The following is a 16,250-nucleotide window of genomic DNA, read 5'->3' as shown; positions in this document are numbered from 1 at the left end:
CCATGTAGCAATGGAGGAAAAGTAGCAGCCAAATTGTGTACTGCAAACTTCCACAAACAGAAATGTTGAGTGAGGAATAAATATTGATCAGAACTCTGGGATGGCACCTGTACTCCTTAGCAAAATAATGCCACATGATTTTTCACGTCAACTTGAAACAGGATAGATCTTCGATTGAACGTGTCATTGAAGAGACAGCACATCAGACCATGCAGAACTCCATCACTACTGCACTGCAGTATCAGCTTGGATTTTGGGGCTGAAAACTCAGGAGAAGATCTTGAACATAGATCCCTCTTACTCACAGGGAAGGGAGCACCAAATTGTAAGGCAAAAGAAAATCATGGTCGCAAGCCATCCTTCTGGGGAACAGTGAGGGGGATCTTCAATTAATAGTATCCACAAGAAAATTAATCAGACAGATCAGGACATTAGGCCAAGATAGCTGAGCTGCGGTTTGCACCGACACCCAGTGGCTGTGTTTGGAATTGCAAAATGACTTGCATCCGAAGCACAATGGCTAATGATGGGCTTTGGACTGACAATTACCAGGACAAGTACTTGGTAACACTGACATCCACGGTAGGTGTATGCTGATACAGTTAAAATGGTAAAATTTTATATAAGACTTCTCAATGCACTTTAAGCTTGTATACAAATAGGAAGAGGTTTCCAAGTTTCAAACAGAGAAGAGTGGAATGCTTTACAGTTTTAAGCAATTCAGGACCAAAAGTGAATTCATTTAATGGATTTAAAGGCCACTACTTCTTTTTGAAAAAGGTTAGCATCATACTGAAAGGGAATAAGCACTATTGTCTAAGTATTTGAATAAGCAGTGTTCTTTATTGATTTGTTGATTTACAAAAATATGAATGTAACTTCTGTGAACTTTTTCTTTCACAGGCTCATTCTTTCCCTCTTTGAAACCAACGGAAACTGTCTTTAAAGTAGTATTTTGGCTAGGGTACTCAAACAGTTGTGTAAACCCCATAATCTACTCTTGCTCCAGTAAAGAATTCAAAAGAGCTTTTATCCGAATCCTGAAGTGTCAGTGTCACCGCAGAAAGCGGCCTGTTTGGCGGGTTTACAATTACAACTGGAAAATGAATTCTCTCGACCAGCAGCGAAAAGACTCAATGGATGGTGGCTCCTTTATTTTCAGTGACAGTGACAGAAGGTTGTCGTTGTGCCAGGGTCACCCTCTCAGTGACAAGAACAAACAGCAGAGCATAGAAATGTGCAGCCTTCGAGGCTGGAGGCTGTTCCCATCTCTTCGCCGCTCTTCCTTGCAGTCCAATGGACCAAAAGAAAAGTGTGAGTTTCCTGGAAAGACCATCAATGGGGAGTATGGAATCTGTACGAATTCAACCATACCTACAAAGGAAACCATAACTTTCAAGTGTTTTGCACCAAATTCTGAGGAATTTAAAAAGAGTGTTCATATTAAAAAGACTCAACATGTCCCAGAAACAAATATTTAAACAAGGACCAAGACTTTCATTGCAATGACTTGTGAAATGCTATTTTGGTGTAATGCTATAATGTTTACAAAAATATAAATGCACATAGTATTATAATTGCTATATAAATGTTTTACTCTCATTTCTGTATGTGTAATAATTTATTGATTCAGATGTATATTAAGTTACTATGAAAATGTCATATCCTCAGGAAGATGTCTGCTACCTAGAATGCACAATTCACACTTCACTAAAAAAAAATTATTTGCATTTATAACACCACTTTTGGGAACTGCTTTATGTTAGATGAAACAGTGTTTCACGTAAAAAATGTTTCATTGAAAATAAAAAAAACTCAAGCCATTTAGGAACAGATGCTGTTGTAGGATGGATGAAATGATGACTTTTGCAGAGAGGGTGATTAAGTAGTGTCCTGCATTAAATACCTCTGTGTTGTAGGATGGTACAGGACCATGAGGTCATATGGCCAGTTTCATATTCCAATCACGCCTGCCAAACTAGTTTAAATTTCTCCAAAAGTAATACAATTTAGTGTTACAATTTAGTGTTACAATGCTGACCATGCCAGAAGAAGGGACAAGGCACTGGCTCAGCTTGGGCCATAGATCTTAGTAGCTGGCTGCTGATTGTTAATAGCAGAGACTGGAGAGAGGGGTCAGATCAGGGAGTGGACAGTCAAAGAAAGGGAGGATTCATGATAAAATCACAACAATAAAGTTTTCTTTCATAATGGGTCATTTTTACTTAAGACCATCATAATAAGTTCTGGTAAGCTGTGTTGCTGATGCAATGCTTTTACTCAAGGAAGATCTTTAAACAAAAACTTCCAAAAGTAGTATTTCTCTAGTTTTATTTAATTGCTGCTGTCTTCTTAATATCAACACAACAAGATGAAGAAAGTGGCAAGTTAGGAAAGAAGAATGTTTATAATTCACAACTTGGCAATCTTGCATATAGTTTGCTAAAGTGAAAGTAAAGTTTGTAGTACAAGCATATCTTGGGGTAAAAATGTGTGAAAAATGTCCTTCCAGCAGTGTACCTAATAGTTCAATCCTATAAGCTGAGGTACAAGGTAACAACAAGGTCATTAATATATTGGTAGTGCACCGCTCCTTTTCGCTCTGTTCTTCAGATCATTTAGTCTACTGATTTCTTTAAGGCTAATGTTACACCAATGTGAAACCACAGTCAATTATTACAAGTTCAATGTCCAGATGATAAAATGTGAGGTAAATTATAATTTATTATCTTATCTCAAAATGTGCATAAAATTCCATTCTTTGTCCTATTGAAGAGAGAATGTGTGGCCCACACAAGTAAGATGAATGGACTTCTCCCTCTCCCTTCAGGGTGAAAGATGGACTAAATAGCTACATTTTTCTTTTACCTGAGAATAGACTTCTGCAAGTGATTCTCTTGCTCCACAACAGTGTTGGCACCATTCCAAAATGCAGCAAATGTTTTAACACACCATAAATATGTGAAATCCAATTTCTAGGCTTTTATATCTAATTGCACACGACATTAACTTTATACCTCTGTTGTTCATTCTTACAATCATACTCTACAGAAACAGTTGACATACCCCAAATTACAAAAAGCTTTCAGAATTCTAGAGAGCTGGGCTATGTGTTTCAATTTTCACCTTCTAATGAAAGTGTGAAATTCCATGAACACTGAACCCTGGGATCATCCACTTAGCTTTTCTCTGAAAGCTTTCCTGTAATCAAAAATGAGCACTGGGGAGGAGAAGAACATTAAAGAGCATTAAGACAGGAACATAAAGGCTGATTTCAATGCATCAATGCCTATGTCAAGGTATTCAATGACACTTATATATTACACTACATTAAAGAAATGGTTCTGGTGTTTTAGTCAAGTGCTTTTGTCATGATGCAATACCAGATTAATCTTACAAAAAGCTTCACATAGGCTGAATACCTTTACACTGGCTACTGTTATATTTTGGAGCTGGATACTTACAAAAGAGGAATCCAGTACGCAAAGGAATATGGAATGAGGTGCAAGTAAGTGATCAACAGGGTTGTGAAGAAGTGTGCATATTACATCAAATCTGATTTGTTTTTCTTTTGTTATGAAACCCAGGAACAGAGCAGGTCAGGAGAAACGTATTTACAACCAGTATGAAACTGTTAGTAACCATATTGACAGAAATTGTGTTGCATCCTATTTCTGATCTTATGAGTATTACCAAAACATTTTTTTCATTCACACCAGATAATTGAAGATGATTAGAATCAGAACAAAACACTGGATAGAAAGCTCGGAAGTAGGGATGATGAACATTCTACAGGTATTAGTTGCGGGGCACTATTTCCCAGATAAGAGTCAGCCTGAGGGGAAGAAAGCCTGTAGCACACAGCCATGTCAGAGGACAGACTGTAGCGGAAGAGAGACTGTAGCACATATCCACAACTGAGGACAGGTTGGGAGTTTTTATCCTGGTGGCTCTTGGGAAGTGCAGAGTACTGTGAGGAGAGAAGAGCTTGAAGATTGTGGAGAATGGAGTCATTCATGATAAAGTTAGAAACAAATAGCCTCATTAGCCTGAGAAGAGGAAACAGACCTACACCCCCTAGCCCTCAGTGTGCAGTAAATACACTTTACCCAGGTATCTGATGATTTATAGCTCCTTCTTACTTGCTGAATTTCTCAAACCCCAGGTAAAAATAAAGAAAATTTGTAAAAATCTGGGTATGCTGGTTCCCATGACCCACCTGCATTAAAACAACTCAAACTCATCTGTTCTTGGAGATTAAAATTATTCCCCATGAATTAACCATGCAGGTGGAAATGCAGTCACATTTAAAGCAGGCCACTTGATAGTTTGATTATTTTAGTCATAGAGTCAGAAAGCACAGACCCTTCACCCCACCACATCCATGGAGACCATCAAGCACCCATCTATAAAACTTCCATTTACCAGAACTTTGCCCATAGCCTTCAATGCCTTTCTGATTGAAGTGTTCCTCTGGATACTTATTAAATATTGTGCAAATATTTGCCTCCACACTCCCTTAGGCAGTGCATTCCAGATTCCAACCACTGTATGGGTGAAGAAAATTCTTCCTCAGATACCGGTGGTGTGATACAGAAGACGACAAGAACTTTGTGATCAGTTTAGAATAGTGATATTGTAGATTCATCTTTGTTTATCAAAACCTTGTGATATGTGCAACAAGCATTGTTAAAATCCACTAGTGTGGTGATGTTTAGTGTGCTGTACAGCTTAGTTAAAGCTAATTTGCTATACTGATTTGTCACATGACAGGAAGGACTTGTCATATGATAGGAAGTTGTTTATCATGTAATTATAAGTTGGAAATTTGCTATTGATGGAGAGGATTTCTCCTTTGGACTGGAATTGTGAGAGTTGTTCCTTGTTAGTAATTGTTTAATGAAACAGTTTTCTGAAACTTACTGACTGGTTCAGAATCATTTTGTAATTAAGTTAGCATTTTGCAACACCCTGTAATACACATACCCCTCATCTTAGGATAATATACTCTGGTTTTAGAATCCTGTGTCTTCAAAAAGCTTTTATTAGTTTTAAAATGCACATCTTGTCATGATTAAATTCTGTGTGGGTGGCTGATGAAGCTTTAGATCTGACTCTGGAGTGGGTGCAGTGAAGGCAGGAAATTAACTGACAATTGTGGAACTCGCAGCTTAGAAGCTACAGCACTAGTCCATATGCATCTGCATTTCAGGATTTTGTTGAGTATTTTAGCTGTTTCTATTTTTCAAACTAGTCTGAGTAATTGCATTCATTTTCCTTGGATCTTTTGTTGTCTAAGCCATGTTGGATATTCCAAGTTTCTGAAATAAATGTCTTGCCGGAGATATCAAATTGGGCAGGGTAGTCAGCACTGTTGTGGGCAGTGACAAGTTATGGGGAAGATATTAATGCATTTTCAGAATGGGCTGCATGATTGGATAATTAATTTCAGTGTAGGTAACTGTGGAGTACTATATTTTAATGAGAAAAATATGTAGATCACACACGACTCAGAATATAAGCAAGTAAATAGAGTGGAGGGATCTCGAAGTATAAATACATAAAGTTATGATGAATCTCAATAAGGACATAAAAAGCAAATGGAGCACTAGTGTTAATTTCTAAAGTGATAAAATTTAAAACTAGATATCTTATGCTAAGTGTATCAAATCTTTGTTAGTGCATATATATGGAATACTGTGATCTTTGCAGTTGTCATATGACAATAAATGGATAAAGGGGCTGCAACAGGTGTAAAGGAGATGTGCCACAATGGTACTACAACTACAAGGCCACACTTCTCAGGAAAGGAAGTACAGGCAGGATCAGTATTTTCTTAAAAGGGAGAACTGGTCTATTGAGATTTAAATCATGAAAAGTATTGAGAGAATAGACACAAAGAGGGTGTTTCCATTTGTTGGATAAAGCAAAACTAAAAGCAATACAAGAGATCAAAAGGGACTTCAGAAGAAAATTTACTTGTTACTTGAGGATGGGAAGGAACTTTCCATCACACAGGGAATGGTTGAGGTGTATAATGTAATTGCATTTAAAGAAAGCCTAGATTATCACATGAGGAATTTGGAAAAGAGTTATGCCAACAGAATTGGATAAAAAAAAGCAAATGAGAAGACTGAACTGGAGCATAAATGCCAGAATGGACTAATTAGGCCTTTTGTTGCACTGTATATTGTCCAGCTGGAAGGATAGGGCTACATTGTTTGGCTTCACCACCACCAGCAATCTCCCTTCTAGGTCACATACTATCTTGACTTGGAAATGTATCATAGTTCTTTCACCGTGATTATGTCTAAAGCCTGGAACACCACACCCAATGCCACTAGAGGAGTAGATCGATCAGAGTGAGTGCAGCAGCAAAAGACTACAACCATCTTCTCAGGGGCAATTAGGGATGTGCATTTAATGCTGGTTTTGCCAGGGATACCACTTCTGATAAGCGAATTAAAAAAAACGTAATTCTGTATTCAGCTTTCATACATTCCACAATTACCTGGAACATTTTGACAATTATATTATGAAGTATTGTCAAGTATTGATCTTTTTCAATCAATAGTAATCTTTTCCTTGCAAGTGATTTAGCATCAATTTCTCTGTATTCGTATGGTGTAGCTTCTCCAGGGTGGATTCAGCCACATTACTTTGCATATTGTGCTGATCTTCAAAATACTCTCTTCAGCAAATGCATTTAAAATTTTCATCCTTATTCTCAAATCCCTCCACAACCTCACCCATACCCATCTGTGCAATTTCCTCAAACTGTACATCCCTCAGGGATGCCTATGTAATTTCAATCTAGTCATCTCCCATTTTAATCTCCTCTATCAAGCTCTGAGGACCAGCTCCATATCTGGCTTAATGCCAAATTATATTTGCTGCTGCTTCTGTGAAGCATTTTGGGTTAATTTACTATGTCAAAAGTGCTATTGATCCTCAACCACTCAATTGTCTGCCAATTTGGTCTTTCCTATAGCCCTTTGAAGTCTGAAAGGTTCCCTTGGTTCTCTTAACATCATATACAACTCTTGTGTTCAGCTTCATTTGGCATAATCTTCATTTACTTTGCACTGATTGCATATTCTATATTTGTACACCTCTTGCGTTTTAATTTTATTCCTCTGGTAGATCTATTTCACTCTTCCTCTTATTACTTTAGGAAAGGCTGCAGCGGCTTTCCAGAGAGAACAGAAGTGATTGACTAGAAAGATTCTGGGTGTTAGGGACTATAGTTACATAGATATAAAGGCAAAGCTGGGCTTTTCTCCTTGGAGCAAAGAGGAGATTTGATTGAGGTCCTAAAAATTGCAAGGAGTTCAGATTGTGTTCATTAAGGGGAAACATTTTTCAAAGTCTGAAGAGTCAATAACCAGAGAGCATAGATTTGAGATGACTGGCAAATGAAGTAGGTCTTGGCATGAATGAGGGAAGATTTCTATGCAACAAGTGGGTAGGATTTGGAAACTGATCCAAAATAACATTTCAATAGTGAATTAGATAAATACCTGGAGGAAAATTTGCATGGGTATGTTGAAAGAGATGGCGTGGGAGTAACAGGATTGCTCTTCAAAAGAGCTGACACAAGTTCAAAGGGTCAGGAGCCCTTCACCTGTGTTGTATTATTCCTGTTGATTCAAAATGACAATCAGATCTTTGCCTTCCTTGGTCTCTTTTTGCTTGTACACATTACCTTTCTTTTTACTATTAGAGCTTTGGAATAATTATAAGCACAGGAGGAGACTATTTGGCCTATCAACTTCACGTTAACACTGAGTGATTCATTCAGTCCCATTCCATCCCCATACTTTACAACTTTATTTCCCTCTCCAATTTTCTTCTGAACCTCCATTTATAGAGTCATTTTTTTTTCTGACCATTGCATATCCAAGAAGCCCATGCATTTTCACTGCCCTTTCATTCTGAGCTCAAATGTACCTGCACCTTGCTTATCTTATTTAAAGAGCATAGACTGCTAGTCTGCTTTTTAGTCTGTAATTTTGTTTGGCATCCTAAGACTGTGTGAAATTAAACTGGAATAGAATGAAGCAGGAAAGAATAGCTGCTGGAGGAGAAATTGTGTAACATAAAGTCCAAGAACAAAAAAGTGAAAATGATAATCAAATGAGCTAGTAATCTTGAGTACACAAAGGTGTCTTCTTAGCATAGACTCCTCAATTCGACGAGCCCCTGCCCCTTTAAACGGGGGATGTTTGTTTCTTAGTTAATGTAACTGATCCAGTCTATTGAAAATAAAAAAAAATCTGCAGATGCTGGAAATCTAAAACAAAAACAGAAATTGTTGAAAACACTCAGCAGGTCAGGCTGCGACTGTGGGAAGAGAAACAGAGTTAAGACTTCAGGTCAGAAACCCGATGGCAGATGCAATCTCGTGCCTTCCAGCTGATTACTTTATAAAGGCTGTAAATTACTGTGTCAGCCCCATTGTTCTTTCAAGTGGCTGAATACAAATTCCCTTTTCAATCTCATAAAATGGAGCACATTACAAGTCATTTTTTTAAATTGCAGATCAGTTGGATCCGCACTAGTAAAACATACTCAGTAATACGCGTCTATATAAATATTAACTTTGGTTTCTCCACTGAACGCAAACTCCCTTTTAAGTGCTTTCGCATCTCAATAGACTTGCATTTCATTCGCGGTGTGCAGGTGACTTGCATGGCCAGTACTGATTAGTAGGTGGTGATTCAGACTTCTGGATGCCCCATTTAGTCAGCAAGGATAAAAAAAATCTGCGGCCGTTTATCTCTACTGCCAGTTGCACACGATGCCGACTGTGAGAGATAAATAATTGTCATAAGGTTAATGATTTACAACCCAGCCTGTCATCCATCAAGTATGTTAAATGGGTGATAGAGGCGAAGCGAATGCATCTCTTAGCCAGGCTGCTCCGGGTAAGCTTTAGCCTTTTACCAACCAGTGTGCTTGAGAGTGCTTTGATTCTGCGTTGAGTAGAAATAAGGAGCTTGCAATAACAAACATAAGGAATTAATTGGAAGAATTTAAAACAAGAAGAGTGGATGGGCCAATATGTGGAATAAACCATTATAATACTAGACTTTCCCGCTGAATGCACTATGTTCTCGGTGGTTAGTATTTGCCCAACATCACAGGTGGTAAATACTCATGTGTACAACTGTACCCCCACACACAGCAACTGTTCAGGAAATGCTCCGCGTGAAACATGGCAAATTATTGAACAGTTTCTTCTCTTCAGCGTTCTCACCACGATCATTCTCGGGACCTTCCTGGGCAACCTCTTGGTAATTGTTTCAATCTCTTACTTTACCAAACTGCAGACTCCAACTAACGCCTTCCTACTGTCACTGGCCATTGCGGATTTTCTCGTGGGGATTATTGTGATGCCTTTCAGCATGATCAAGATCCTATTTGGATGGCACTTCGGGAAGACTTTTTGTAAAATCCACACGGTGATGGATGTGATGCTTTGCACATCATCCATCCTGAACCTCAGCTGCATTGCCTTCGATCGATATTATGCAGTGTGCTACCCTCTGAAGTATCGCTTCAGGATGTCTCGGAAGAGAGTGACAGCCCTCCTCCTCGTCTGTTGGGTTCTACCCGGTTTGGTGTCATTTGTGCCCTTGCTACTGGACCTGCATTTGCAGGGATTGGAAACAATTCTTTCACAACTCGATCCACAAGATTGTGTGTTCATCGTCAATATCCCCTACGCTGTCTTTGCCTCAGTCGTCTCCTTCTATGTTCCCATGTTGGTGATGTTAGCTGCATATGGAAAAATTTTTCATGTTGCCAGGATCCAAGCCAGACGGATATATACTACTGAAAATGGATCCCAGGAAACGGGCGCTACCAGATTTCGCTACAGTACTTCCATGAAGAAAGAAAGGAAAGCTGCTAAAACTCTTGGTATCATTATTGGCTGCTTTCTCCTCTGCTGGTTACCCTTTTTCTCTACAAACATTGCCCACCCTTTACTTGGATATCAGGCGCACCATATTCTTCTTGAAGTTTTTTTGTGGCTCGGTTATGTTAATTCTACCCTTAACCCTCTGTTATATGCTTTCTTTAATAAATCTTTCCGGCGAGCTTTCGGTTTGATAATTGGTTGTAAGGTATTCACCAACGATTACCAAAATAACAATTTGTCAAGCGCTGTCAGACCTAATACATAACTTGCTACACTTTCACATTAAGTTGCATGGATTCGTCATAACTAAAACGGTGGGGTAGAACTAGGTGGAAAGCAAGATGACTGTGTTATTGTCAGCCTTTTAATATTGTGCAATAAACCCTTCCAATAATGAAAAATGCATTTATTTTAATTAATAAAGATCTCTGTACAGTTTAACTTTTGGGGGGGGGGGCAATGTAAGTGAATTGAAATATAAGCTAATGGCTGGGTGAAGTATTTGGGGAAAATTGTCCATGGCCTTTCAGTGGTGTGGTTTGCTTTGTCTTTATATATAAGTAACAGCCAAATCAAAGGGGTTGTCTTTCAGATTGTGATTATGGTCAGTTAGAAGCAAAGTGAGAAAGGTTGTTGTTGTTTTGTTACTTCTGTTTGTTGCCAAATGACTTGTATTTAATGTAGTACTTCATCTTGTCTGCTTAAAAGCTTGCTTTTAAAGAAATAAATACAGGAATAAATATTTCTCCTTGGCTGCAAACAAACTTTTTTTAACAAAAGCACTCCATTATTTCTTGCATGTTTGCATACTAAAGTGAAAATATAGGGGATTTGTTATCACCACGTAGATAAAATACCATTGAGTATGAAATTAATATGTTTAACTTATCCCCTTTAGTTTGATTGTCAACTTGTGTATCTTTTTTTTGGGATATTAATTCAAACTTTGAAAAGAAAGACAGCACAGTAATTCATAAGAGTTTGGAAATACTGCTTCCAATCCAGATTGAGGATGTAAAAACACAGAAGGTGGCTATTTGGCCAATCTTGCCTACATTTGAATCTTTGCTAATGTGACTCAGAACTACTGCATTTGTACTGATATAGTATTTGCATTTTTCTCTGCTTCAAATATGTCTACTTAAGTATTCCATATGGTAAAACATTCCAAACCTTTCCAAGGAGCATTTCCCCCTTGTATGTTTATTTTTGAGGTCAGTCTTAAACAGGCAATTGAAGAATTGCCCTGGTCACTTACACATTAAAATCTTAAGTAGATTAAATAGGATCAGGTGCTAGCACAGTCACATTCTGACCAATGTGACTGTGGTAGCACCTGGAAAGGACCATCCAATCAGATTTGCTGCCTTATTTAGTTAAATATACATCTAGTTCCCCTTTGAAAGTTGAATTGGAATATGCTTTTGCCATCCTTTTCCAGCAATGCATTTTAGATACTGTTGTACTTTTCAAAGAAACATTTTTCTCCCTTTTTCTCAGTTATGTTCAGGTTCACTTCCCAATGGAAAACACTTTATCTGCTATCAAATCATCACTTAATTTTAAACTTTTTTTTGTATAATTCTTCTCAAACTACCTTTTTTAATGCAAGAAAACAAATTCCAGATTCTCCATAGAATTGAACATCAACCCTTGTGTCATTGAAGGCGAGTTGGGGGAAAATATTCTCAGCTGTAACAATCATGAAGCATTGATGGGATATTGTGGTGGTCTCTGAGCACCACAGCAGGGAAGTGAAGTGGTTGTGAGAAAAGATTTAGTTGGAAACTGCTCTGCTGCCATTAAAGTGCTAGAAAGGAGAGGACAAATCCTAAAGAAATAGTGAGAATTAATTAAAGTTTTTTGACAATGTTTGAAAAAGATCATTTGACATATTTTGTCCTTTTATATTCACCTTGAAACCAGGCCAGAATGAATGAGCCATATAAGCCCATGATAGAAATTGAGCTTCCTGACCCTCCTTCCCCATGTGCAGTACTGGCAATGTAAGTGTAACAATATCACTGCACATAGTGGAAGTACTTGAGTCAGACCTGCACTGATTGTTTCCCACCACTGTGGCCCTTCATTTCTCCATTCCACCCAACTCCGAAGCATTGAAACAATATAAAGGAAAGAGCATCACATACAAGGTTCACTCATACTTTTCAACTTTGCAATACACTCGGTGTTCCTATGTAAGATATGGGTACTCTGTGTCAATTGAGTGCAAGTGAATGATTAACTTTGAAGAAAAAAATTGAGAAGAAACTTGCTCCTCAATGACATTCTGTCTTGTATTTTAAAAATCGTACCCACAGCTAGCCACCTGCAAAAAAGTTTAGACGCTCCAGCATTCCTGTTGGAACGGAAGAAGTAGCAATGTTGGGAAGATGATTTTGCAGTAGCTTTCTGAATTACTATGCTAATGCTACAGGAGTAAAAGAAATAATACAATAAAACTCTTCAACTAGTTGTAAGAGGTATATCTGTCAACAGAGCTCTCGTTTGAATTTATAGAAAGAAGTATTGTCAGAGCTTCTCCAAGAGGTTATTGTGGTAATTTGCACTTTGCTTCCTCTGGTTATGTCAGATTGATTGTATTGAACTGCGAAGTTTCTGTTGGACCTAATTTGGATAACTGCCTTGTGGATGGTGAGAGGATTATTGATCTATGATGGTCTGATGCACAAGACCTTGTGCAAAATTCAATCTCATTTGCCCATTTGAATCTTAAGATTGGGAACATAGAACTAAGGTGACTAACTAGGTATTGTGAGGCTTCAGTTGCAAAATTGACTACAAAAACAAGATCCATATTTGGAATTGGTTTATTATTGTTATATGTACCAAGGGTACAGTAAAAAGTTTGTCTTGCATACTGTTTGTCTAGATCAATTCATTACACAGTGCATTGAGGTAGTACAAAGTAAAACAATAACAGAGCAGAATAAAGTGTTACAGTTACAGAGAAAGTGCAGACAGACAATAAGGTGCAAGGGCCATTATGAGGTAGATTGTGAGGTCAAGAGTCCATCTTACCATACTAAGGAACCGTTCAGTAGTCTTATAACAATGGGATAGAAGCTGTCCTTGAGCTTGGCGATACGTGCTTTCAGGCTTTTTTATCTTCTGCCTGATGGGAGAAGAGAGAATGTCCAGGGTGGGTGGGATCTTTGATTATGGTGGCTGCTTTACTGAGGCAGCGAGAAGTATAGAGGGAGTCCATGGAGGGGAGGCTGTTTTCTGTGATGTGCTGAGCTCTGTCCACGACTCTCTGCAGTTTCTTGCAGTCGTGGGCACAACAGTTGTCATACTGAGCTGTGATGCATCCAGATGGGATGCTTTCTATGGTGCATCAATTAAAAATTAGTAAGGGTTGACAGGGACATGCCAAATTTATCTAGACTCCTGAGGAAGTAGAGGCACTGGTGAGCTTTCTTGGCCATTGCATCTACGTGGTTGGACCAGGACAGGTTAGTGATGATTTTCACTCCTTGGAACTTGAAGCCCTCAACCTCAGCACCTCAGAACAAAATTAGTTTTGTGGGGATTTTTGAAGCTTGTTATAATAGCGATGCCCTCTTCATATTAAGGGCACATATGGTGTTTACTCTTATTTCGTCTTGGAGTTGATATTGGAGGGAGGAACTTGTTGGAATGACAATGCTGGGAGGGAAATGTCAAATGGAAAAGACCTATCCAAGTTGCTCTAGAGCCTGAAGAAATATTTGTGGTCACTAATTGTGATATAGGTAATAAAGATTTGTGGCATAAAACAGATATAAAAAGCAATAAATTGAAATGTAATGTACATACAAAAATGAGCAAGTTATATTTTAATATCTATGTTTTCCTCATTTACATTGTTGACAGATGCTGACATAATGACAGAGACAGAATGTAGGCAAGCCTATAAACCAAGAATTGTTTATCTAATGTCAATTAAAGGCCTGTTAAGATTTATAAAGGTTGCTCAATGTTGCAAATTCCAGGTGTTGGCTGTTTATTTTGTTCAAATATTTCATCTGACATGACCATTTTATGACCTATATTGGCCAATGAAACTTTACAGGGGGTGATTAATATAGTAGAATCTTTTTCTATTGCCCATTTTCTATCATAGTATCAGCATTACAAATGGCTCTAAGTGAAACGGCATTAGATGTGTAATTTTTTTCCACAAATGTATTTCTTCCTTCACTTTTTCTTTTAATGTCTACGTGGCTTGAATCTTAACTAAATTGCAGTTGTACAGACACCAGCTGTCTTCTACTACTTTTCACAAGCACCCATTTGTTTATTTGAGGTAGGACATGCGAGTGTTAGGTCTCTTATTTAGTTCACTGGGGAAGGCATCAGAGCTGTGCTTGATCCATCCTCTGCTAATATGGCGCTTACGTGTGTACTTCTGTCAAGGACTGAATAACAATTGAAAGAGTGAGTCTCGGAATATCTCCCCCTCTCAATGCAGGATTTATTATTACCGTCACATGTTCTGAGATACAGTGGAGACCTTTTCTTTGCATGCCATCCAGACAAATCATTCCATACAAAAGTACATTGAGGTTGTGCAAAAAAGGAAAATAAAAACAAAATGCAGAATATAGTGCTACAGTTACAAAAAAAAGTGCAATGCAGGTAGACAAATAAAGTGCAATGGCTGTGATGAGGTAAATTGAGAGATCAAGAGTTCACCTTTATTGTATAAGAGGTCTGTTCAAGAGTCTTAACAGCAGGATAGAAGCTGTCCTTGAGCCTGATGGTACACATTCTCAATATTTTGGATTCTTCTAGAGGGTGAGGGCTGATTGGTGAACTGGTTTATCAACTCCTATCACTTTAAAATAGCTGCTCATTTTCATGAGTTTTGAAGTCTCCACATGAAATATTTAGGATTATGTAACTTTTCATTTCATACACATTAGACTGTTGTCACAGCTGGATTTCAAAGTTAATATTTGCTTCGTGAGAACCTAAGTTAATAAAACAAAAACAGATCTTTGAACTCAAACAAGGAAACGTTTAAAATATAATCATGCAATTGACAAACATTCATTTCATATTGGAATCTGAATGATTAGTTTGCTTAGTGGGTTTGAACTGTGGTGTTGAATTATTTACTACTTGCCATTTATTGTCTAAAGGTGGCACAGGAATAAACTCAGTGGCATATTAATGCAAAAATGTATCCACCATTCTCAGCAAAGGGATTCCAATGTTAACTCCATTGGGGGGGGGGGGGGGGAGGGAGGAGGGAGAGAGGTGAAAAACTCATGTGAAGGCAGTCTGAACAGCTATTGAACATCTTGTGGTGGCATCTAGCAACATTAGCAGTTGAGAAGACTATTGGTTCTCTGGTTGGGAAATTGTACAAAACATGGTAATTCTTTTTAAATGTTAAGCTATGTGGAGGATAAAGCATTTATAGAAAGATTTTTTTTGTTGCATTCTCAGGATGAACTACATCGTATTTGATGCTGAGAAGAACTTCTCATCTGAATCCTAAACATCACCAAGATCTTGTGTTCCCAATAACAATGACAGTGAATAGCATGTTAAGGTTGTCCCCAACAACTTGGAAGATGCAGCCACTTTCAAATTTGCCTTTGGCATCTGCCTACTGCAGTCCAGTGATGTCATCAGTTGCTGTTGCAGAAGTCTCTGTTCAATGTTCACAGAGATAGGATCATATGCTGTGCATTTGGAAGGAAGCTGGAGAGCAGCCAATCATGAGAGGCCTGAATTGAGGGTTTGGGGATTGTACTGTGGGCAATTATTGTTCCTTATTCCAGTTTTCATTGCTCATGGGTAGTCGTTTTGTTCTTGGAAAATGTTGAACAGCTTACAGTGTGAAAGCATTTGCAAAAGTGCTGGACTGCAAGGGACTTGATCTTCAACAGCTTCTCCAATATATAAATTTAGAAACACTGAAGATATATTGGTTATTCATATTCCCAACTCCAACCATAAGTTCATGTCTGGGAATATCACCTTTACGTGTGCTTTTGTGCAATCCCACTATAGTATCTTGTATAAGTGACCTTTGCGTGCATTGACTGAACTTCTGAGTTTTCTCCTCTGAAAGAAACCTTTGTGTGTTCCCTTCTCTTTCCTGGTGGTCCAAATCACACATTTGCTGTTCAGATGGGTTCTCATCAGACTCCCCCAGTGCTGGTGCATCATTGCCTGGACTGCAGCCATGACACTTGCTTCCATGGAGTTGTCTGTTTCCATTATGTTCATTCTTCCACCCACCTCTTCCCCCAGACATAACCTCTGATGCCTTCCCAGACAATGGACAGCAGCTACTCTCTCATTCTCT

General features: G+C 38.3%; 3 protein-coding genes across 3 annotated transcripts in view; 2 read left to right on the top strand and 1 right to left on the bottom strand.

The window, feature by feature from the left end:
* LOC127569257 (alpha-1B adrenergic receptor-like) overlaps window positions 1-1,730 on the top strand; it is a 39,098-nt gene extending 37,368 nt beyond the window's left edge. The window contains exon 2 of the mRNA XM_052013718.1: window positions 904-1,730. Within this exon, the coding sequence (XP_051869678.1) occupies window positions 904-1,481 (578 nt within the window). The 3' untranslated portion in view covers window positions 1,482-1,730. The remainder of the gene's footprint in view (window positions 1-903) is intronic.
* ccnjl (cyclin J-like) overlaps window positions 1-16,250 on the bottom strand; it is a 441,915-nt gene that overhangs the window by 98,770 nt on the left and 326,895 nt on the right. The window lies entirely within an intron of this gene.
* Window positions 8,903-10,645, top strand: LOC127569259 (trace amine-associated receptor 1-like). Its single transcript, XM_052013722.1, has one exon. It carries the CDS (start codon window positions 9,111-9,113, stop codon window positions 10,188-10,190), a length of 1,080 nt encoding a protein of 359 aa, XP_051869682.1. The 5' UTR covers window positions 8,903-9,110; the 3' UTR covers window positions 10,191-10,645.

Source organism: Pristis pectinata, chromosome 4 (assembly GCF_009764475.1).
Source record: "Pristis pectinata isolate sPriPec2 chromosome 4, sPriPec2.1.pri, whole genome shotgun sequence".
NCBI lineage: Eukaryota > Metazoa > Chordata > Chondrichthyes > Rhinopristiformes > Pristidae > Pristis > Pristis pectinata.
The sequence above is the reverse complement of the archived record's forward strand: the minus strand, read 5'-3'. Positions and strand labels throughout refer to the sequence as shown.